Below are 24,074 nucleotides of genomic sequence, written 5' to 3' on the forward strand. Positions count from 1 at the left end.
AGTTTGAATTAGATTTTAATTATGTTATTTTCTAAAAATTTTAAACTTTTTCTATAATTAAAAATGTATTTTTATTTCATGCTATTTGTGTAAATGTCAAAAGATTATACCTTTTTGGTAAATATTTAAAATTTTTACATTTACATTATATTCCTTTCATTAGTTTAGAGATTCTAAATTAAACATTTTAAATTCTATTTAAAAATAATTAATTCTTTGATGCATTTTAGTAAATTTTGAAACCTGCTCCATATGATTTAAAAAAGAAAACTTTTGTGTAGATTTAAAAAAAAAAACTTTAAATTTCAGGTTTGATTTTTCATTTTCAATTTTTGAATTAGAAAATTTTGTAGGTAAACTTAAAATCTTTATCTTTGTTTTCTACCCTATTAATTTATCAACAATTAAGTGAGATGAGAGGATTCGAACTCAGAATCTCTTAGTAAAAACAGGTACTAATTAAAGTTTAGGTTAGCTACATAATAATAAAATTGATGAATATTTAATAACAAAAATTTAGTATAATTTAAAAAAGTCGATGGGTATGGAATTTGACCATCTATATGAACATGAAAACAATACAACAATTATTAAAAAAAACACACACACATCTTTGATCTGAAAAATGATCATGGTCGCAAAGTTTGGACGGATGAGTTGACTATCAGACGAGCTGAGAAGCAAGGGATCTGCAAAATGGAGTAAGAGCTATGACACTCAAGTTAGTGTCCATCCAATATATGCTCGAGAGAGTATAGTTTCGCGTACCTAAAAATGAGACAAACATTCTATTTAGAGTGGTGAGCTTTTGACAAGATCTCCGTTAGTGCTTCAACGGCTCTTCGATAGCCTAGATAATCGACTAGTAATAAGATATGCGACTCATCATGGATAGTTCAATTTGATCTTTAGAGAGGTCCGAAATGTTGTTTTTTCCTCTATTGATTTATTATGTTGATTAATTGTTATTGAACTATCAAATAGCAATACGTGATTGATGAGAAATCACATCACCACACATAAAAAATTCAAATTGTTATATTGAAAATACTTTCCAACTTTGAAAGGATTAGATTACATTTACGCTGAGTTATATGTTGCTGTTGATTTTGATAATATAGGGTCACTTTTAACAATAGTCATATTTAAGGGATAGTTTTGACAAGAAGACAATATAAAGGGATATTTATGAAAACTCTCCCAGAAAAATTGGAATGCGAGATATAAGAATGGCAAAATTTGAAGTGGACTCCACAGTGGATGAAGAACTATAAAAGCGGATTCTGAAACTGCCATCTCTCATCATCAGATCTCTCTCTCACTGCCATGAAAGAACCTCCGCTTTCCCGTCGCAGAAGGCCCTCCACCTCCGCCGCTAACCAATCCAAGAAGCTCAAACTTCTGATCAGCTTCAATGGCGCATTCCGCCTTCATCCGCCCACCGGCAACGTCCGCTACGTCGGCGGCGAGACGCGTATCGTTTCCCTGGATCGCAACGCCGGCTTCTCTAAGCTTCGGTCCAAGGTTTCGGATCTCTGCCCTAATGCATCCTCCTTTTCCCTCCGGTATCAATACCACGATTCGGAGTCCTCCCGTTCCGATTCTGATGAAAGACCTCTGGTCCTGATCGACTCCGAAGACGACTTCCGATGCATGATCGACGAATACGATAAGTTCGTGCGGTACGACGATCGCGCGAGGCTCCGTGTTTTTGTTTGTACCAAAAGTAGTATGAACTGCGAGTTTAGAAGGCAGAATGCTGCATTCGCTCCTCGTGGGGAACGTGATGGTTCCTCTGCGGCTAGATTGCATGAGACTGTATATGGTGGTAATGGATTGCCGAACCAACGCTCACCAATCTCTTCGTTTGGGTTTCTGGAGGTGGCTGTGAATTTACCGACGACTGTTAAGACTGCTGAAGCGCGATTTGACAATGATTTACCTGGAAAATTAGCGTTCAAGCGCCAATCGCGGATAAAACAATCGGCTCTTGTAAGTAGTGCTTGCAATCGCACCGAAACCGATACAAGACCTGGAGGAAGACCGAATTACGTTCATCCGCTAATCGATATGAGTCCCGGAGCCCATGTTCCAATCAGGGAGAATGTTGGGAACCAGAGTTATAACAATCGATTTCATGGCGGTTCATATAACAATTTGGGGAAAGTTCAATTGGGGGGAGGTGAAACCTATAGTAATTGGGCTAAGACTCCGGCTAGTCGCGCCCATCCATTGAATCCGAGGGATGGGAATTTACGAGTGGGAACGAAAAATTATACTCACTGCTTGTCGATGCAGCCTAAAAGTGTGGCTCCGTGTGCCGGAACAAGCCCCAACATGGGGATTTCTAGACAACTTAAGAACTCTGGTAAAATTTCTCCACATCCTGGATTTGATGTGAAACAGGACTTGAGGAGCAATGCACAGGCATCTGTAAAAGGTTTGAAAGGGGAGAACAGCGTGCCATGGACACCCAATTATGACTCAGCAAAGACTGCTGGTTTGGCAATAGATGTTTGTAATACGAAATCTTCTTCTAGTAGTAACAGAACATTGTTTGATGGGCGAAGTGGCAGCCATGACCATCGTGTAAATGATGCCAAACATCAGAAAATTTATCCAAACGGCCACAACAACAAGACGCAGATGGAGAACCATAAAGCTCCTGCAATGAATGAGAATGTTTCGATTGCGAAATGTAATTATGGGCTCCAGCCAGTTTCTGACATGTCAAACCAGGGACTATCTATAAAATCAAACGATCCTAACACATGGGGGCAGGAGACCAGTTGTCTGGAGCAATCATCTCAAGTAACCGTGAGAATATTGGATCCTAGTTTAAAGTTAAACGAAGACAAAACCTTGTTTAATGTGCAGACTGGTCATATGGAATTTAGAAAACCTGTCAGCCCCGGAGATTCTCAAAATAAAAATTTAAATCCTAATGAATTTTGTTTACCTTATTATGACAAATGTGTGGATGTAGGTCAACAAAGTTTTGAGTCTTATGTTTCTGTTCTGCCTCCATTACCATGCTTGAAAGCAATGGAGAATCAAGGAGATTTATTGAATGAGGCCAAGAGTCATGGTCGTGAAGTTCCATGTTTAAGTGGAAACTTTCACAAGTTTGATAAATATGGGGAGCCTAGCCACTGCGAGCTACAGATGGAGCATTTCTCAGTAAACCCACAAACGAACGGAGTTATTCATTGTTGGGGCAACAAAGCAGGATTCGTCAGCAATAGTAAGCTTCCAGACGAGGAAGCATCTGCTGGCTCCTGTAACAATTCGAAGATTGAACCACCTCCTGAATTCTCATCTTGTGCTTCTGCAGTTCTTTCTGAACCCTTGCAAAAACTTCAACCAAATTGTAGACTTCTCATGGATGAAGAAAAAGCATGTGACCCACAAGGTGACAGATTGAGTGCATATACCTCAATGAGATTGATGCAGAATGTAGAACTACAAAAAATTAAATTGGAGACTACACAAGATCCCAAGTCTACTCTATACTTTGTTAAAAAGGTAATGATCTGAACACTCTTCCTATTATTGCACAAATTTATAAGACAACAATCCGAATGAGAAAGGTAAATAAGGTCTTCTTTGTGTTAGTATGCAAGTTTAACTATTCATACTCTTGACTGACCTTTGAGTTTGATATTAGGCGGAGGCTAGAGAAAGCAAGAAATGTTCTAAGGTCATTGCTGGGATTTCTTCAGATCTCATAGCATTTTGCACCCATCTAGTTACTCGAGAGCTACAGGTATATTTGAACGCAAAAATGTTTCATGTATTTTTTAACTGCACATTATAATAGAAATGACCCCCCCCCCCCCATCCTTTGCAGACTATATATAGTTCTGACCTGGAATACATAAAAGAAATTGGCTCTGGTACATATGGAGCTGTTTTCTATGGAAAATGGAAGGGTTCTGATGTTGCCATCAAGAAGATTAAGCACAGTTGCCTCAATGATAGTTTGTTGGAGGAGCAGCGATTGGTAGCTTTATATCTCAGCCATTAAGCTTGCATATTTTCTGTTTTACTGCCGATATGATTAGAGTTATCTTTTATCAGTTGGTTCCAATGTTCTACTTAGTTACTCTTTTTGCTCAGAAAGTATTTGCTTTCTCGTATAAGTGGTATTCTCTCAAGGTATATGTTGCTCAAGCCTAATCTCTAAGTTGTTTTTAGTACTGACACTTGCATCTTCTTGGAAGTTCACTTTTGTAGATATTAAACGATAGGGCAACCTTTGACCCATCCTCTTGGCTCACATTTTTTGGGCGATATTTATCATGTTGTCATGCAATCTCTAGGTTAGCATTGAAGTAAGATCCGGCACGTAGTATCCATCCTGGTGTTATTATTTTTATTTTTATTGAAATACGAAGGAAGATGTTGATGGGATTATATTGGTAAATGACTTTGATGTTAAAAAAGCCCTTAGCACGGAGATTTTACATGGCAGAAATAAAGAGATAAAACATACACTCTTGCTTGGCTGACTTAATACTTCTATTCATTGTTTCTGTTCAGATTGCAGATTTTTGGAAGGAAGCGTACATTCTAGGTCAGCTTCACCACCCAAATATAGTGGCACTTTATGGAATTGTTTCAGACGGTCCTGCAACAAATTTGGCTACAGTTACCGAGTATATGGTGAATGGCTCCCTAAAACAAGTTTTGCAGCGAAAAGATAGGTAAATTGCTTGGAAATTTGATATATATACATGTATATATATTTTTTTTTAACTAGGCCATTGAGCAGAAGAGGAAATTGTTAAGCAGCATAGTTTCCTTTTACCAGGGGGGATGCTTTGCATGTTCCAACTTTGACAAACATCTTAGACTCCTTAATGTATATTTACACATAGTTCCTACATCAGAACTCTTGTAAGCTAAGTTTTTGAAAGGCTTCTTAATAGAATTTAGATGCTATATTGCTTAAAAAATTGAATTTTGCACTTGGACTTCTTTACTTGAATGGTGGTAAGTCCTGTAGAAAGTCAAGGTAAGATAGAAAAATGATATTTTTGGGTCTACTTTTTCACTAAAAACAAATATCATGATGCTACCAATAATTACCATTCATATGAAAAATTGTCTCAGTGATAGCTTACATTGATAACTGTAAAATATACTGATTCTTAGCAATTCCAGTTGTAGCTAAGTTTCATACCATGCTGGTATTGGAAAATCAAGCATTTCTTCCCAATGCTAAAATCATCATTTCACTCCAAGTTCAGATAGATTCCCTCACAAGTCACACCCAAAATGTTAAATCACGAATACTACCTAAGTGAATGGATGCGGAATAGTCTTTTTTTTTTTTTTTGTCCAAATAATTGATCCAACTTGAAGTGACAAAATTTTCAATTAGAAGTTAGGCAGAGAAACTTTACTCGTACCTCCTTGTAATGCAGTGTTACGTGAAACATTAATCCAAACCTGTATTTAACATTTGTAGAACTATTGATCGTCGGAAGAGGCTCATCATAGCAATGGATGCAGCCTTTGGCATGGAGTATCTACATGAGAAGAACATTGTTCACTTTGATTTAAAGTCTCATAACTTACTTGTGAATATGAGGGATCCTCAACGGCCAATTTGTAAGGTATTGTAACAAACGGTAAGATATTTTAGTGGTTTGATCCATCCATAGGTAGTTCTCTTGGTTGATTCATGATCCTTTCACTAAATTTTATAAATTCAAATAAGATGTTGATTTGGATTTATTGAACTCTGAATTTTATAAACCTTGTTAGATTGGTGATCTGGGCTTATCAAAAATTAAGCAGAGAACTCTAGTGTCTGGTAGTGTAAGAGGCACCATTCCTTGGATGGCTCCAGAGCTGTTGAATAGTAGTAATAACAACCACCTCGTAACAGAAAAGGTAAAAATGATGTCCATTTATCACAATTTGTCTTGATATTTGATGCCATTTACTTTCTAAAGTTTTCAAATGTAATTCTTTTCTGATTCTTTTATGTAGGTGGATGTGTACTCATTTGGAATTGTCATGTGGGAGCTCTTGACTGGAGAGGAACCTTATTCAAACTTGCGTTCAGAGGAAATTTTAGGTAGAACTCCTCATCCTAACACACTACAAAAGTAAACAACCTGAATGAAACATTTAATCGCTTCTGCTGGTCCGTTTTCTCATTGCCCTTGTATGTTCAGCCGACTTAATCCAAGGAGACTTAAGACCCGAAATTCCGAGCTGGTGCGATCCTTCGTGGAGATCACTAATGCAGAAATGCTGGTCCACTGATCCAGATTCCAGACCACCCTTCTCAGAGGTTGCAAAGGAGCTACGTTTAATGTCAGAAGCCATGAACATCAAGTGACATGCTCCTCCTCATCTTGCGAAAGAAACGAGGTTAAGTTACCAGTTGCAGTTGAAGGCTTATTCAGTTGTGAATATTGTAAGAGAGCACCAAATAAACAGGGCAATGCCAAGAAGTGGCACAGTTTTTTTCAGTCCACTTTCAGGTGCATTCCCCATCTTTGATATAGTAAAGGTATATATAGAACAGTCGAAAACAGAAATCTTCTTTCTGTATGAACAGGAAGCTTTCGTAATTTTTTTACTGAGGCTTGTAGGCTAGAGAAACCATGGCTGTCCTTGAAATTTTTCATGTGGTCAAGAATGGTCATTCTGAAATCGAAGTGTTTCTTGAAACTATTTTATGTCCCGAACAGTTTTTTTAATTTATTTCTCTTAATTGTCAAACGATTAGTGTATACATTTTATCCCAAATTGATAGTAGATCACGTGTTGGGACTCTTGAATAGGATGAGCTAAGCACTAATCATTCTTGTCGTCTAGTATTTATACTATTTTAAAGATGTGAACTTGAATAATATTTTAACTGTCTAGCTATAAAAATTTCACAACTATTTATTATATTTTCTTCAAGCTTTTTTATGCATTCATACCTACTTACCGGAATTGTGTGTGGATTTTTTTTTTTTTCATCCTAATAATTGTGGTATATGGTGAAAGAAAACAATGTTGGTTTTGAAAAATGTCGATTGATTTTAGATGAATGGAGAATATTCAAAATTTCTTCATTTTTGAAATAAGACAATATTCAATTTCTTCTTTAATTTTCCCTTTTCTTTTTGGTTAAGTTTTAGCATAAAGTATTGGCTTTGAAGTTGATATATAACGACTATATGAGTTTGGTAATATTAAACATATACTACTGTTATATTAAGTTAAATCTTGAATTATTGACACATTGAACAAATTTGATCATTTCAATCAAATTCATATATCGTGAGTTAATTTGAATCTAACTTAATTTTTTAAGTAGTTATTATCTTTTCTAAAGTTAAATATTTGGATCTCCACATCTATATTTGTTGAACTTAAAAAAATAAAATTAAACAATATGAGAAATTATCTTACCAATTAAACTAAAAAAATATAATATAGTTGTTAATATTTGGGAACACTAAGGTGAATCGACAAGTCGGTCCAAGGCAGTATTGTTGTGTGATTCTAAAATAAGCGACCTTGTTGATGTCAATTTTGAGGGGTGACTAACTCAACATTTTAGATAGTTTGAAGGGGGTGACTAACTCAACATTTCAGATTGAAAAGTGGTCCAGCTGAATTAGGATTACGTTGCATGTTTGTTCTCAAATGGAGTTCCGATAAGATATCTAGAGGGGTGTGATTTACAAGCCTCACGATCCCATTGTTTCGTTGAACCAAGGTGGGTTGTCGATCGTCTTGTGAACCCAAGATGTTTGATTAGGATCCCTCGATCTCGAATGGTGGTGCTCACATGGATGAGCATACCTGATGTATGTGGGCTCGACTTTAATCATGTGGTGGGGTGTTTTACTCCATAGTTAACAATTAAGATCCAAAAACAACAATCTCTGGAAATAATACTTCAACAACTATTTTGGCAAGTAAAAAAAAAAACTTCTCTTTTAGAAAAAATCAAATAGCCGTTAAATTTTTTAACGGCGATCAACACGAAGAGTAGGGTAATTTTTTGGTAGTAGCAGAGTCAGAGTAGCACTCTTACTGGGCTGGGCGCGCGTCCCTAACAACCACCACGTCAGCGCGTTCGATGAAACGCCGCATTCTGGAACCCTACATTTGGACGCCGACTTTAAATACTCGCTCAAAAATCGCCGGTGAATCTTTATTTATTCTTTTTAGTGGAAAAAAGTATTTTTGTTTCTAAAGAAATAAAAATAAAATAAAAACTGTTCATTAGGCGAAGTCCGTTCATCCACGTGGGCTCCATGTAAGCACCCATTTGTTTATATATAGCCCTTTGAATTTCAGTCGCGTTTTTCCTTTCTTGCTCGCTGGTGCTGAAGCTGCCCTAGATCGAGCTTCGATCGTCTGAGCAATCGATCGCTTCTAGTTTCCGAATCCATGAGATTATTATCTCCTCACTGACAACTTTTGAGGATTCCTATTCCTATTTCTGTTTTCCGTTTTCTCTTTGGTAATTCTCTGCCCTACCTCTCGAGACTCGAGACTTTCCTCCCCGATTCTTGATTTTTGAAGCTCTGAATGGATCTTTCCGTAATCAATTCGTTTCCCTTCGCTTTTTCCCCCAATGATCCTTTTCCCCCTTTGAATTTGTGGTTTTGGGGGGGTTGACGGTTTAAGTGGACTTGAGACGAGCTCTGCGGAACTTGTGGTTATGAAATTGCATCCATGTTGAGCTGGTGTTTTGCCTTGGGCTGGAGATTGGATTGTGTGAAGGGTTGGTTTGGTGTTTTTGAATTTCTTTTTTTTTTTTTTTTTTGAGTTTATATGAACTTCTTCGTTCTGGAAATGAGGAAACGCTCTGTTCAAAATATTACTTTTAACTATGTATTCTCCTTGTTGTAATGGCTGAGAACAAGGGTGATTATGATGAAAGATATGGGCATATGGTTTGCTTATAGGATTGATTTTTTGTCACCAATTTTTGTATCACAGCTGCCATATAAAACTAGATAGCAATGTTAACCATACATTCATCAGCACACTTTCGCCTACTACTGCAAATGTTGCAGTTGCTGCATGCCTGCAACCATGATCAGTTCATGTTGTAAAATGATATTTTGTATTATTTAATTGGCCGATATTGAGGAAATGACTTATTTTTTATGTAGTCTTTATATGTACAATTGTTTTGAGCACATTTCAATATTTTGAACCGGCTTTATAAATGGTGTTCCATCTTTTCCCCCTGTTTTTAATAAAATAGTTTCTCATCTTACAGTAAATAGCCATGTCTGCTACAATATCAAGAATTGATAGCTTGGAGCTGTTCCTTTCGAGACTTGTGCTTATGTGATCTGCTTTTTGAATGCCCTTTTTTTTTCTTTCAAATAATTTAATTTGTTTCATTCACTCTTCGATCTCCCGGGTTTATCTTAAGAAGCAATTAGGCAGTCATTTAATTTCAATGGGAGGCTCCTCTTTTATCTTTTTTATGCCCTCAGGCAAATTTCTTGCATCGGGTTTTTAATCATGATTACCGAAGGGGAGAACATGGGCGCAAATGTATAGACTACATCTTATTTAGTTTTATGCAAGTAGGGTGTATATCTGATGTTAGCTTTGATCTCTTACAGTTATTTTCTGCTATTTTATGGTTAGGATTGCTCAGCACTTCAAAGCTCTTTCTTCCAATCTAGAAGATTCATCATGCCAAAGGAGAGAAGAGATCGTTCTGCATCTCATGATAGGTATAGAGCATCTCCATTCAACTGCAGCTCCAGTCATGCTAGACGATCTTCACCTAAACTGCCCGTGGGAAGTGAGGATAATGTGAGAGAGTGGGAAGAAGTCAGATGCCCCGTCTGCATGGAACATCCTCACAATGCAGTTCTACTTATATGTTCATCCCATGAAAAGGGATGCCGTCCTTACATGTGTGATACTAGCCGTCGCCACTCAAATTGCCTAGATCAATTCTGCAAGTTGTTTTCAGAAACTTCAACAATAATGCCAGTGCAGGAAGACATGGAGCTCCCAGCAGCAAACTCTTCCCCGACATTGGAATCTGAATCCATGGTTGATGATACGCCAGATGGGCAAAGTGAGGGGATTCAACTAAATGTGCACCCTTCATCTTGTGAGAATCAGACGCAGCCTAAGCTGGTATGCCCTTTGTGCCGAGGGAAGATAAAAAAGTGGATTGTTGACGAGCATGCCCGTCAGTTCATGAATGCAAAATCAAGAAGTTGTTCCTGCGAGACATGTAACTTCAGTGGACCCTATACAGATCTTAGGAAGCACGCAAGGAAGGAGCATCCTCTTGTGCGTCCATCAGAAGTAGATCCAGAACGGCAGCATAATTGGAGACGACTTGAGCGACAGAGGGACCTAGGCGACCTTCTTAGCACACTACAATCATCATTTGGAGAGGATAGGGTTGATGATAGTATTTTGCCCATTGATGATGGTGGTTGGCTCACAGTTTTTTTCCTTATTCGAGTTTTTCGACCTGAATCCAGTCGGAGGAGTAGCAGTTGGTCTAATGTCTCTAGAGCTAGAGGCCAACCAAGTTTTAGGAGGAGAACAACCAGACTTTGGGGGGAGAGTTATGATGGGGAAATAGGATCATCTTCCAGAGATGAAGATAATGACTCTTCAGATGATGGATCAGGTCCCTTGAGGCATCAGGAGCGCATACAGCGACAGACAACACCAGATAATGCACCTTGATGATACTCTGAATATATGTGGTTTGATTTTGATTCTCATCCTCTCAGGATGATTGGGTAAACAGGTTTTGCTCAATCTGTGTGTAGCAGCAGGTAGCAATTTCCTATATGGTGGTTACTGCTTCTGTTGCCCTTTTGGTCTTTAAAACGGAAAGAAAGATGGAGGCTGTTCCTTGCTGCCTTTATCATGTGTTCCATTGATTCTGGATCAATTCTGGTTCGAATCTTGTAATTTACTGGACTTCGAGTCATTTAATGTCTTCCTTTGGCAGCCCTCGTACTCTCTACATATGTTGCTGCAGTGTCAACTTAGTTTCTCTCTATATATTCAAGTTTCAATAAAATTACTTTGCTTTCTCAGGAAGTTGGTAAATTCAGTCGAAGGCTCTTGGACCATCCATCTTCCATGACAGCCTAATGGATTGGATATCCAGCCTCGAAGAAACAAACACGAAAAGAGGTTCCATCATTACTCCTAACTGCTAGAAGACCATTTTATTTAAGCATGAGATTGGTTGAAATTTATCGAATAAGTAATCTCAAATATTCAACCTTAGTTCTTATTACAACTCTAAGTTATATAGGAGCCTATATAAATGCAATCTATTAGCTAAATCCCTCTTAATTGATCTGATGGCATGTTTGGTGCAAAAATTACTTTTGTCATTTTTTACGTGATTTTCAAAAATCACTTCCAAACATGTTTTCATGTTGGATAATGATATACAAGTGACCATTGATTTTGGCTAATACTAAGATGTATTTAAGATTTAAGAATGTATATTTTAATCCAATTTTGGTATTGAGAAGTCAACCAAGGTAAATATTGGAGATTTAGGGATGAGTTCAAAGTTGTAGTTGAATTTTGATATTACAAAATTCGATACTGATATTGTGCATTTAAACCATGAAAATGAATGGGGGAAAAGGATCGATCAAGAAGTACTTAGAGAGTTTTTCTTGGTGCTTGCTTCTCATGATCTAGTGTTTGTGATAGGTTTATAATTGGGCTCTTTCAGGTGATGTTTAGCTTACGAGTTAGGTTTGTCCATCACAAAACTAGAAATTTAAGTATATTCTTGGTGGGTATATGGGACTTGAAATTGGGAAGATCGTTTATATAATCTATGTTAAGATTATGAAAACCTTAATTTATATAACGCATGTTTTATTTGTAGCTTTATGATTTGTAGAGGTTATGGTACATAGTATACAAAGCATGTTTCACAAGTATGTAGCTTGGTGAAACTACCAAATTTGTAATAACAAACTCAAGTTCTGAAGCTCAAATTATGCAAATTTAATCTGTGAGCCCAATTCATCTTTTTTAAGATTTTGTTTTCCTTTGCACTTCAAAAAAAGCCGGTGTCTTTTTTTCCCTTTTGAGTACGACAAATTGGGGATATGGAGGTTTGAACTTCAGCCTTCAAAAGAATGGGTAGATGTTAATTATCGTTGAACAATATTTATGTTGACCGTGCTTTACTAATGCAATTGGAGAATGCAACAATCTTGACATCAATCAAAGAATGTCACATGCTTATTCATGTTGAGCAAATTATGTCGTATACATCTAACAACTTTAATAATTCGCCTAAATCAAAGTTACAATTATTTTGGAGTTGTCTTCTCTCCATTATATATTAATGGTTAGGAGCTTCTCAATTTTAAGATGCATGGTCCTACCCACCAAAAATTCAGAAAAATAGCCATAAAGTATCCAATGGTATTTTAAGCACCATCATCATGATATATCTAGCATTTTTACTATGTATATATTGCTTCGTCATCTTTAATTTTGGGTTAATTGTAAGTCAGATATTGTTCCAACCAAAATTTAGCAATAAACTTAATTTTGGAAAACAAATCTCTTTTATCATATATAGCATAAAAAATGAAGCTCCATACAATTAGATTGTACTTGTTAAAAATTTTAACAAGTACAACATGAACAACTTTTTGATAGGCATCAATTTAAACACAGCTAAAGAAACAAAGAGAGTATTATGGAGTTGTACTCAGATCGGAACCTAAACCAGCACTGGGAGGATGATCCCTCCACCGATCAAAGGTTGAACCTCATCAAAGGCTTCAAATTATAAGTTCAAAGGCTTTAAATCCACATGTCACTCCACCATCGGCACTGGATTGAGGGTATACTTGGTTGGTGGACAAGGGCAGGTCAACGAATTTTCAGTACATTCGTGGCGGTGGATCTAGTTATTATCATGTATCTTGGGTATATATCAAAAATTCAGTTATGATTTATAAGCAATGTTGCGAAATATTATAATATATATTTATTGTATATGTAATATATTGATCACTCTTGGATGTATTACTATTGTACCACGTGGAAAAACAAGTTATACCATATATCGCATACTGATCTGAAAGGTATATACAAATTATATCATGTGCATCATTTTAATCTCCAAGGCATTTACAAATTAGACTATATGCATCTCCAAATGTATATACAAATTATACCATGTGCATCATGATCAGTACAAATTATTTTATCACGAGGGAACATATACAGATATATATCAAATATATGAGATATAAAACCAATAAATTTCAACTGAAAAATAACATCAATGATAGTTGTTTACAATGTCGGGAAAAAATTATAAATACATCCGAATTTTTTGCTAAAAAATCAAAGGAAGAATAATAATTTTTGCCAAAAAGTAGTATAAAATATAAAATAAAACAAATGATGTTTCCCGACAAAAGAGATGAAAATAAAATATGTTAATAAAGAAATTTATGTGATGATATACAATTATGGACTTTTTAATTAATATGGATTCATTTTTTGAAAAAAAGAAAAGAAAAGAAAATTCATTCCTCACAATCGCTAGCCAATATGCTTTTCTCTCATGTCTTTCTTCGTTCATGGTTCGATATTCTGGTGTCCTAGGCGTAGAGAAACCACACCAATCCATCCCGAACTTGGTGGTTAAACTCTACTGCGGTGACGATACTGTAGGGGAGGTCCTGCGGAAAAATAGCTCGACGCAGGATGATAAAAAACTTAACACCTCTAATTCTTATTACTTTTCAATATTCAATATGGAAAAAAAATGAAAAATGAAAAGGTCGTCTTATTCAATACCCCAATTATTAAACCCCTTCTCTCCCACTTTTCTCTCTCACTTCACACCTTGGAAGGCACCGTTGTTATAGAGAGGGGTGAATGTTAATATTTGCCTAAATTATTAATCTATTAAAAAATAATAAATTTAAAACAACACAATAAAGATTCAAATTTAGAAATTTGAACTATTAATAATTATATTTACTTTAAATAAAAATTAAATTTTTAAGATAGTATAAATTAAAATCCAAAATAAATTCTTGAAAGAATATATTTCTTTTCTTGTTTTTGGAAAAGAAAATAATATGGTTAATAAAATAGGAGAATAATAAATTAGTTGCGATCCTTAATTAATAAAAAATTGCAAATTACAATTTTAAGAATTAATAAATATACTAACCTTAAATAAAATATTAAATTATTAAGAAAATATAAATTAATATATCACAATAAATGTGGTAGAAGAATGATGTTTTGGTAAGTAAAAAAAAAAAGTATTCCTTCATAATACTTTCAACTTTAAAATTGTAAATTTTGAGACATTTATGTATTATTGGTAGTGAAATGGTCGAGAATTTCTGTTTTTTATTTATTCTTTTTATATTTCCTTATTATATATATATATATATATATATATTTTTTTTTTTCCCTGAAGAATTTATATTTCCTTTTACCAGAATGAAACATTTTGTTTAAAAGACAGTATTTTGAGTTCTTTCAACGATGGTAGCCATATTTGGGTGGGCAGGAATCGAACGTTTAGGAGCCCACCTTGTCGTTTATTCTCGAAATTCGTAAACTTTTTCTTTTTCCCTTCTCGCCGGAGATCAACCTCTTTTCTCCGATTCATGTTTTTTCTCCGATGGACAGAGAAGGAAAGGAAAAGTAAAAGGAAAAGTAAAAGTAAAAAGCTTTGTTTTCTAGAGATTTTCAAATTCAGATTCATTTAGGAACATTCAGGGGAACATATTCTTGCGAGAAGATGGGAGCAGAGAGCACCTCGAAAACGACCGGCGAAAGTGGAGACCAGGTGGTGTTGAACGTTTATGATCTCACCCCCGCCAACAATTATTCTTATTGGTTTGGTTTTGGGATTTTCCATTCGGGTCTTGAAGGTGATTTCTATATGTGCCTGTTCCCTGCCATTTTCCTTTTTTGTTATCCTCCCTTTTGGTTTCTCCCCATCTCCGCCTTCGAATGGGGAGGCTGATTTTATTTGGTATTTTGTGCACCCTATATGTTTGTTAAAATGTCTCTGAAGAGAGATTGTCGAAACCATTTATTTTCTTTTGGAATTTTCTTGAGTATTTGGTTTAGAATGGAACTGAATCCAATCTATAGTATGGAAATAAGATAAGATGGGACTTAGGCACCTTTCTGTTGATGACCGTATAGGATTGAAATTAGCTCTCTGAAGATCTTCCAAGATCTGGATTGGTTGATCTCGAGCTGGTTGTGGATTTGTGGAACATTCGTATAAAGATAGCTTGATTTGCGTTCAATGAGGTTTAGCAAAATCTATTCGTGTAGTTGCCATTGACATGTCTGAATCTTCAGAGTCAACAAATTCAAGTTTTATAATCTGGGCTTGTTTTCAGGCTAAGCACAAGCCGTTGTTTAATATTCTGCCTGTGCTAGATCTTGTTCTTCCTTTCTGGTCAGCCTTTGAAAATTTGAGTGAATGTGTTTGTGGGAGAAACAATATCACTTGATTTCTGTGTGAATGTGTGTCGTAAAGAGAAAGGGGAGAGATTGTGGTCTGATCAGGTCATTGTCAGGTAGTTTCATTGGTATGTAAGATTGAAGCTTTTTTCGTATGAAAAGAAAGGCTGCCAACTGATATTAGAGTGTAATTTATGTTGGAGGGTGAGCCTGGATTGGCATCTTTTTGCATCAAAATTCTAGATTATGAGTTTAGAATTCCAATGTTATCTTGCTATTGTGAACCTAATGTATGAATTCGTTCAAATGTCTTCATATTGCACACAGTCCATGGTAAAGAGTATGGGTTTGGAGCTCACGACTTCCCTGCAAGTGGAGTTTTTGAAGTAGAACCAAGGAGCTGTCCAGGTTTTATATACCGATGTTCTGTCTCGTTGGGTCATGTTGATATGCCTCCCTCTGAATTCAGGACGTTTATTGAGAGTGTTGCTTCTGAATATCACGGAGATACATATCATCTTATTTCCAAGAATTGTAATCATTTTTCAGATGATGTCTGTTGGAGATTGACTGGGAAAAGAATACCTGGATGGGTTAATCGGCTTGCACGGATGGGTAATAGTTTTCTCAAATTAAGTTCTCTTTGATTTTTGTCCAGTACCCCATTGTTCACCTCTTTTTTATTCATCTTTTAACCGAATTCCTTTTGCCATCTTCGTATATCGCCATCCATTACATTGATGCCATTGAAATGTAGAGAAAGACCTTCAGTTGGAGGCCTGTTAAGGGATACAGGTCCCTCTCTAAGATAGCCACTTCTTTATACATTCATCTCTAATTGAAACTTAATTACCTTTTGCTTTAAAGTAGATGTCTAGGATTCTGGTTGAATAAATTGACAGATATGCTGTGCTTCTCTTTTCTTGACTACATCTTATATTTGTGAGTTGAAACTCCATTGATGATGGTTTTATTCTCCATTGGATGCATTCTCGTCTTTAATATGAGGAGAAATAAAAGAATTAATAATGTCTGTTTTTGTTCTTTACTGAAACGCATAAAAGTGAATTCTGCTAACTTCCTCTTCTGGTGAAAACTTTAGGTTCTTTGTGCAGTTGTTTGCTACCTGAAAGTCTTCAAGTAACTACCGTCAAACAATTGCCCGAATACCACGAACTCTCAGGTATGTGGTCTTTTATTCGAATGTTTTCGCCTTCTTTAATTGATTTCGAATCTGTGGTCTGATCAAATACGTATGTAGTTAAAACTTGAATCCAAAGAAGTATGCTGTTATTAGCATTACCAAGATGTTTTGGGGTTTGTTTCCTCCAGAGGAAGAATGTACCGCCGAGTCTCTGTCACTCGAAGCTCGGCAAGTGACAGCAGAAATCGACAACGAGGAAGATAAGCGGTTGCTGCCACTGTCACCATCGACCGGGACTGCCGATGTTGCTTTTATCAAAGAATCCCACAACTGAAAGAGCAGGCAGTCAGTCTCTTTTATTGCTTACAAACTTCATCCCATATGCTCTATAATCTTGTCTCCATTTCAAAAGTTGAAACTGTTTTGCTTCTGTTATATCAAGCGTTTGGAAATAGAATGTTGTTCTTGCTAATTAGCTATGGTTACACTTCTGGGCTTAATTGACCCACAAGAAATATAGAGATCAATTTGAATGTTATTTCCATATCCTTAGAACCGTTGATTTTTTATTATATTGCCTCAATTTATTCTACAATATTGAGTTTCCATATTATATCATATGACTACATTAAACAGTGTAGTAATGTACCTTTGTAAATATGCCCTTATCACAACGTCAATATAATATAGATTACCAATACGAGTCTAACTCAGTCAGACATCCAACGTCTTTCTTTATGAGTCATAGGAATCTTGGTCATGTAATATTTTGTTTTATATATAAAAAACTGCAATTTAATGAAAACATGGTCCATCTCACAATAATTAGGGCACACAATTTTCAGAAAAATCTGTCCAAAGGGAATATCAAAATGACAGCGTGAAGAAAAATATGCAGGGAATGATATTGTGAAGAGTAACAATCAAGTGTATGATTAAGTATCAAGTGTATCTCTCTGCAGTTCACCAAAAAAGGATTCAATGTTGGTGCAAAAACCACAACAAATACAAGAGGTCTAAAAAGGGAATACAATTATCACACCAAATTGGTTCCCAATAAACTGTAGGTCAAAGAATTTGTCTAAACAGCATGACTAAAAATAGTGCATTTTGAAGAGCCTCCCATCCCTCTATAGCCCCAACTTAGAAATCAGCCAAGCCCGGACCTCATCCATCTCTTCAGGAACTGTGTAGTGGCCAAGTCTGCAACCGAAACACAAGTCGATTTAAAAAAAATGTACTTAAATTTCGCGATTTAGAAGGGATGAACTCGCACGAGTCGAAAACTTCTCATTGCATACCCGCTGTAGGATTTAAATGTAACGTCCTGAAATCCGCACGTACGTAGCGCCTCGGAAGATTTCTCTCCAAAATTGTAGAGAACCACATCATCAACTGCAAACGAGTTACACACCAAACCATTGTCAGAATCCAAATTTGAAGCCTAGGTTGCTTATAATAACGTGGAGTTGGGAAGTTCATGAAGATTAACAATGAAAAAACTATTTTCTCAAACTCTATTTCATTGACAATAACAGCCATCTTTTTATGTACAGACATCAAGATAAAATTGTATCCCTTCTTAACATATTAACCATATGAACAACACAACGAGCTCAAATTTGTATTGTAATATTTGGCCCAAGCACAGAACAGGGGATTCTGTAACAAAAATAGTCACCATCTTCTGCATAACAAATACAAATTTATAAATACCTTTTCCATGACATAGCAGAATAGGCAAGGATCCCGCTCCGCTAGTACTTTCATTCTTCCCTTCCATCTTGCTTTTCAAAGTCCTGGAATCACCATGATAACTCGTTAAATGAAGCTTCATACTGATTGTAAAAGGATCAGAGGCTGTCCAGATGACAAAAATTAAGAAGCCAACTTTGAACAAGGAAGCCAGCCACTTAGCCCAACAACTGCACTCAAATTGGCTGGGTAAGGATTTCCGTTCCCGTATTTTCCCACTGCATGGCAGGTCGCTGAATAAAGTGCAGTAGCTGCTCCCATACTGAAGCCCCCTACGCCAAGCTTAACTGTAAAAAATAAAAGATTGCAAACAAAATTATGCCAACAATCCTAAATAGAGATTTAAATCTTTTAATCATCGGGGTGAGATGCATAGCATCCAAAAACAGAGCAATGTGAAACAAAACTAGTTGAAGAACATGTTGCATGCCAAGTACAAAATCAATGGAAAAGGTACATAATTAGTATTAAAGGGATCTAATCACATCAAAATTGCAAGAGAGACATACTGTCAGCTGGCTCGGTCGACAACAAATAGGAAACATGTGCAGCTGAAGCATCCAAACCCTCTAAATCATCTGGACCATCTTCCGAAAGATTTCCCACATCAAACCCTGGTTTCAATAAAAACATCTCACTATAACTTTTGTTTCACACTGTGATATAATATGTTTAACCAAGTGAGATTTGCCTCTTTCATTGAAGCTTTTGCTCCAATTGGAGGAAGGAAAGCTTACATGCAGTGGAAGGAAAGCCACCAAATAAAGCTATTGGTTGAGTAGGTGCAGTCGGACATATCCATTTAATCTGCATCAGTAACTCCAAGTTTATACAAAACACTAAAAGAAACGATTTCCTCTTCCAACAATGAATTTTTCAATCTACTTTTTACCCATTTGATTAAAAAAAAAAAAAAGCGACAGAAAAAGGGGGACTGAATAAAATAAAATTTGAATAGCTTTATAATTGCTCTAAATATTTTGATAAGCTTCATATTCTTACATTTGGTAAGGGAAGTGTCTCCAAGAGCTGCGACCAGCTGTCAGACAAAATCAAAACATTTATAAACATGAGACTGTATTGAATACTGAATAAAATGGCAAGGCATTACAGGAAAATAGATTCAGCGTATTTAATGTTTCACTTAATATTCTTAGAATGCCCATCCTAAGGATAATCTTGAAGTGTGTCAGTTAGAGTTTCAATTGAAAATCAACCAGAAGTATCCTTAGCACTCTCGTAATCATACCAATACGAGGGGAGGGGATAAAATAACTTTTTATTGTTTGAACAGGACATGGTAATCCAGCTATCAAGGTATAGTTAAAATACAGCCTTAAATTAAAAGTGTGACAGACAGTTTAAGGTCAGATTATAAAGCCACTTCGATAATGCTGATACTTCCAATAAAAGAAAACAACTTCATAACACAATTCATCAACCCCTATAGGTGAACAAAAAATCTGCATGGAGTTGCGACAAGAAAAAGTCCCAATAGATAAAACCTCATATTGTTTACAACACAATGTGAAACAATGAAAGTTGATTTCCATTAATGCGTGGATTTAACCTATGATATATAGCCAACTATATTAAGGAAATTCATGACCTGTCCCCCCTATCTCCCCTGGGCCTCCAACCATGAGAGAGCATGTTGCACAACATCCAAATGAGAAACACTATGTGGAAATTTCTAAAAATCCCTATTTCCTAACTACTGCACCATTCATCATATACCAATAACTATAATCACCAAAGAAAATAGCAATTCAATTCTTTTGTAGCAGGAAGGAACAGAGAATTATAGCAGGTTAGATGGGGGGGTACAACATGACCCAACCCACAGCCAAAATAGGTTACAAGAAGGGGCCTCCAGTTAGCATTAATGATAAAAGGAAACATTTTTGCCCAAAGAGCTCTAACTAGACCGAACAAAAGGAATAAGGTCAAGAAACTACCCACACCCCCTTATGCAGATCTGAAAGTCTTCATTTTTTTTAGTCAAAATACACAAAATAAGAGCTATTCTTGCATTATACCAAAAAACTTTATCATTACCATCACCCAGAAAACCACAAAATAATATCATAAGAGAAATTAGGAACACGACTGAGGGGAAGCTCGATAAAGAGTAAACAAACTGAGAAGGTAAGTGGAACTGGCAAATGCAGAAGGGCTGTGGGCAAATAAATAATCAGTGTCTTCTCATTTCTCTTACAACCGATGCAGAAAGGGAAAAATTCAAACATTCAGTCTTCCTTCAAAAAAAAAATAGAAAAGAAAAGAACAGAAAGAAAGAAGACTACCTTGAGCCATTATCACCAAGACCATGAAGCCAGACAACCGTCGCTAGGTGTTTTCCCTTGGGCCTCACAACGTAGGTTTTACCAAACTCAATTGCCTTTTTGGCAGCTTTACCAGCTGAAAGAGATACAATCAAGCAAGAACGATCAAGCTTCCACAAACTAATATATCTTAAAGAGAGGGCAACATCGAGCTCGGTTGCTCCCACAGATATAAAATACATAGTCGCAAAACGGAAGTTCCTTGAATAGAACAGTAATGTTTAGGGACGCCTATTAGGATAGTGAAGGAGATATGCAGAGAGTCAAGTACACTGACCAGAACCAACGGAAGGGCCTGCAAAACTCATATTCGCAATAAAACCGGCCAAGTAAACCACCACCTGAAGAGATTGACTGATAATCGATCCTGCTGCGGGTAAAAAAGGGGAAATAAATCAACTACGAGAGGCATTGAAGTCTTTCAAGAAACTTGCTGAATAAAAATCATCCGGGGACGAAAGCTCGTCAAAAACAATCCAAGAAACGTCCTGTTCGCGAGGATTTATAACTCATTTCACCCTTTAGACAAAAAATTTCCAGGACCCAGTCCCCTCTCAACGCTCTAAAGAAGAAAGAATCAAGAATGAGAGGATGAAACCGAAACGTAACCATAGGGATTATCGTCCCCAATCAAAGAAATCGCTCAAAAAACACATACATTCCAAACCAACCCCAAGAGATGACAACAATTTCCAGAAACAATGCCTCTCTCTTTCCGTACAACCAAAGCCCAACAGCCGAACAAGAAACTAGCAAGCAACAGAATACCACCCAAGATTCAAGAGCGACTCCCCATCGTCGCGAATTCGAAACACCCAAGTGGAAAAAGATCAAAAAAAGAAATGGGTCATAACGAATTCCACTTGAAAAGATGAGAAAATGAATCAGAAGTGGAAGGCGACCCAGAAATCAGAAGGTATTGAAGATTAGAGGGAAGAAAGTGAACGAACCTGGAGGAAGAGGGTCGTTGTCGGGTGTGTAAGTAGCTCGTCCTCGGCTCCTGTGTTCTCCTCCTGGTTTCTCTGAACAGAGAAGGGATACAGATAGAGAGGGAGCGAGCGAGCGAGCGGGCGTGCCGAATTCTTGTGTGTCTCCGCCCCGCTCGGTCCGCGCCTCTTGTTTTTATCCCTATTTCTTCTCTCTGTTTCTATTATTGTTAGAGCCTCGTTCGCCTACGTGCTAACCGTTCTCCTTCAGTTGACTTTTCTCCAAACGGTATGTCAATCTCCGCCACGTGCCCAATATCCACCCCACTTGATCTTTTCTCAATTTTTTTCCCACTAAAATCATATATTTGAATCTACGCCCATTGATTAAGATATTATAATTTTCTTCTAATTGTCTAAGCTTAGATGTATGTATATGTTTAAAATACAAAGAGAGAGTAAAATGTTTTAACCAATAAACTATGTCAGATTGGCAATTAAGATCGTGTTTTTAATTTAAAAGATAGAATTAATGGGTTTAGGAATATCTTTCCTTTTAATAATACTATTGAAATGTTACTGATTGTGGCACAATTCTTTCACCTTATTGCCTATTTAATACTTAAAAATGTCACTACCAAATTTTTGTATCTCATATGTTCTTGAAATCAGATTTGGTACCTACGCATTTCATGCACCATTCAAATAATAATATTGAAAAATAAACTAGAGAACTCAATATAATTGATTATCTAACATATCTTGAATTATATTAATTGTCAGTTGAATATTATTTTTATTCATTCTTTTAGTACCATAATGGTTAGAATAAAGATTCGAATTCACGACGAGTTAAGTTCATAAATTGTAATATAGTAGCTAGTTGATATTTTGTAAATGCTTTACTAATTAATACATTAAAAAAAAAGGATTTACATGGAATGCTGTCATTTCTAAATCAATAAAATAAAACCCAATCTAAAAGCAACCTAAAACATAGGTTCAAAATTTGTAAACGAATTCGTGGACAATGAAAATCCGTGTACTTGTTGTTTTCCCGTTGCAAAAAGAATAAATAAATCAAATAAATACTTTTCGTTGTTTTCTTTTCTTTTTCCCTCTTTTAGTCGTTATGAATTGACGCGATGAAAATGCATAATTTATTATTATTTTCCTTAAGAAAAGGGGTAATTATGAAATGCGAATGAGTGGGAGTAAGGACCACTTTCGGCGCGTTTGAAATGAAGCCGATTCAAAGTGGCACACGTATGATCGGAAATTGGGAATAGAGATAAATTTGAAAATTTATATACATAATTTTGTCCCCATGCCATTTTCTTTACGTAAAATATCTTTCTTGTCTAACTATTGCTTTTGATTTCCCATGTTTGAATTTAATATTTATTTAGTGTTCCAAGTTTTGGGGGTGAGATGTTTGGTATATCAACTTTGAATTTAATTTTTAATAAATCTTTCTAACTTGATCATACACGTTAGTTAACATAAGCTATCTAGACTTTGTTGATGTATATTTTCAAATGAGTTATGGTGGTAAATTTTATTAATATGCCACCGTTTTAACCCAGCTCGATGCCACCGTTTCCCCCACATATTCGAATTGAACATTATCAAATCCTTAATCGACAAGCATAACTTCAACATCGTTGCCTTGATGTTGTCGACGTTGGGCACCATGGAGGAGTTCAAGACGGATGTAGGTGGCATCGAGCTCACGTTGGTCTACAAGTGCCTAGTTTAATCCATATAGAAAATCGAGTCGATTTAAAATGGAAGAAGAAAAGTAGAAATAAAGGAGACGATGAGGGAGTGAGAAGATGAAATTTCCTTTAGGTAAAAAAGAATAAAGAATAATAAAATTTGTCAAAGCATTTAAAAAATACGCACCAGTAAAGTCTAGTTGGTGTGTGTTAAGTTAACTACCATATCATCATTCGGTTAGGTCAACTAACGGTCAAGTCAATTTAGGGACCAATTAGAAACTAAATTCAAACTTCAATGACTAATTAAAAACTAAATTTAAACTCCATGACCAAACATGTTATTTTGAATTAAACTTCAAAGATCAAATAAAAACTAAATTCAAATATAATAAAAAATGATGGTTTTGAAAATCCAATGACCAAAGAAACTAAGTCCTGGCTTCAATGAGTAAAAATGTATTTTTATCCCTTTTTTTTTACTTCAACAATTAAATATGAGATCCAATCAATCTTTGAGATGGTAATATGTATGTGTCGTTCCAAGCTATGCTCGTCAATTTTAATTAACCTTTAAGATTTTCATTTCATCAAATTAAATATTAAACATAAATAAATGTTACAATTATTAGTTTCTCAAAATTAAATTAGAAAAACTACTCAAAAACCAACCAATAAATCATAAAAAATGTCAGTTTGAGTATAGTTCAAATAATTT

General features: G+C 35.9%; 4 protein-coding genes across 10 annotated transcripts; 3 read left to right on the forward strand and 1 right to left on the reverse strand.

Moving 5' to 3' along the window:
• Positions 1–422: 422 nt before the first annotated feature.
• Positions 423–6,598, forward strand: LOC111014405 (uncharacterized). Of its 2 annotated transcripts, XM_022289120.2 has the most exons (8): positions 433–3,525; positions 3,668–3,766; positions 3,851–4,003; positions 4,543–4,706; positions 5,474–5,621; positions 5,773–5,901; positions 6,001–6,088; positions 6,189–6,598. In XM_022289120.2, exons 1-8 carry the CDS (start codon positions 1,327–1,329, stop codon positions 6,353–6,355), a joined length of 3,147 nt encoding a protein of 1,048 aa, XP_022144812.1. In that variant the 5' UTR covers positions 433–1,326; the 3' UTR covers positions 6,356–6,598. The 2 variants fall into 2 exon arrangements, with proteins under 2 accessions (XP_022144813.1, XP_022144812.1); XM_022289121.2 differs by lacking the exons at positions 6,001–6,088; positions 6,189–6,598 and having other exon boundaries at positions 423–3,525; positions 5,474–5,636.
• A 1,725-nt stretch (positions 6,599–8,323) lies between these two features.
• LOC111014506 (MAP kinase kinase kinase, putative (DUF1644)) lies at positions 8,324–11,067 on the forward strand. Of its 4 annotated transcripts, none has more exons than XM_022289274.2 (2): positions 8,324–8,485; positions 9,644–11,067. In XM_022289274.2, the coding sequence occupies exon 2, from the start codon at positions 9,682–9,684 to the stop codon at positions 10,702–10,704; it is 1,023 nt and encodes a 340-aa protein (XP_022144966.1). In that variant the 5' UTR covers positions 8,324–8,485; positions 9,644–9,681; the 3' UTR covers positions 10,705–11,067. The 4 variants fall into 4 exon arrangements, with proteins under 4 accessions (XP_022144966.1, XP_022144964.1, XP_022144965.1 ...); XM_022289272.2 differs by having other exon boundaries at positions 8,325–8,485; positions 9,634–11,067; XM_022289273.2 differs by lacking the exon at positions 8,324–8,485 and adding an exon at positions 8,492–8,749 and having other exon boundaries at positions 9,634–11,067.
• A 3,430-nt stretch (positions 11,068–14,497) lies between these two features.
• LOC111014481 (deSI-like protein At4g17486) lies at positions 14,498–17,150 on the forward strand. 2 transcript variants are annotated; one of them, XM_088126090.1, is made up of 5 exons: positions 14,498–14,921; positions 15,796–15,876; positions 16,018–16,083; positions 16,571–16,651; positions 16,801–17,150. In XM_088126090.1, the coding sequence occupies exons 1-5, from the start codon at positions 14,789–14,791 to the stop codon at positions 16,944–16,946; spliced, it is 507 nt and encodes a 168-aa protein (XP_087982216.1). In that variant the 5' UTR covers positions 14,498–14,788; the 3' UTR covers positions 16,947–17,150. The 2 variants fall into 2 exon arrangements, with proteins under 2 accessions (XP_087982216.1, XP_022144922.1); XM_022289230.2 differs by having other exon boundaries at positions 14,500–14,921; positions 15,796–16,083.
• Positions 17,151–17,493: 343 nt separating this feature from the next.
• LOC111014480 (alpha/beta-Hydrolases superfamily protein) lies at positions 17,494–21,846 on the reverse strand. 2 transcript variants are annotated; one of them, XM_022289229.2, is made up of 10 exons: positions 21,663–21,846; positions 20,990–21,079; positions 20,674–20,788; positions 19,370–19,406; positions 19,105–19,174; positions 18,877–18,981; positions 18,504–18,654; positions 18,329–18,411; positions 17,914–18,007; positions 17,494–17,815 (listed from the first exon to the last, which is right to left on the reverse strand). In XM_022289229.2, exons 2-10 carry the CDS (start codon positions 21,018–21,020, stop codon positions 17,743–17,745), a joined length of 759 nt encoding a protein of 252 aa, XP_022144921.1. In that variant the 5' UTR covers positions 21,021–21,079; positions 21,663–21,846; the 3' UTR covers positions 17,494–17,742. The 2 variants fall into 2 exon arrangements, with proteins under 2 accessions (XP_022144921.1, XP_022144920.1); XM_022289228.2 differs by having other exon boundaries at positions 20,990–21,082; positions 21,663–21,845.
• Positions 21,847–24,074: the final 2,228 nt, after the last annotated feature.

The sequence above is a fragment of the Momordica charantia genome (genome assembly GCF_013281855.1).
Source record: "Momordica charantia cultivar OHB3-1 chromosome 6 unlocalized genomic scaffold, Mcharantia_2.0 BLBB01000006.1, whole genome shotgun sequence".
NCBI lineage: Eukaryota > Viridiplantae > Streptophyta > Magnoliopsida > Cucurbitales > Cucurbitaceae > Momordica > Momordica charantia.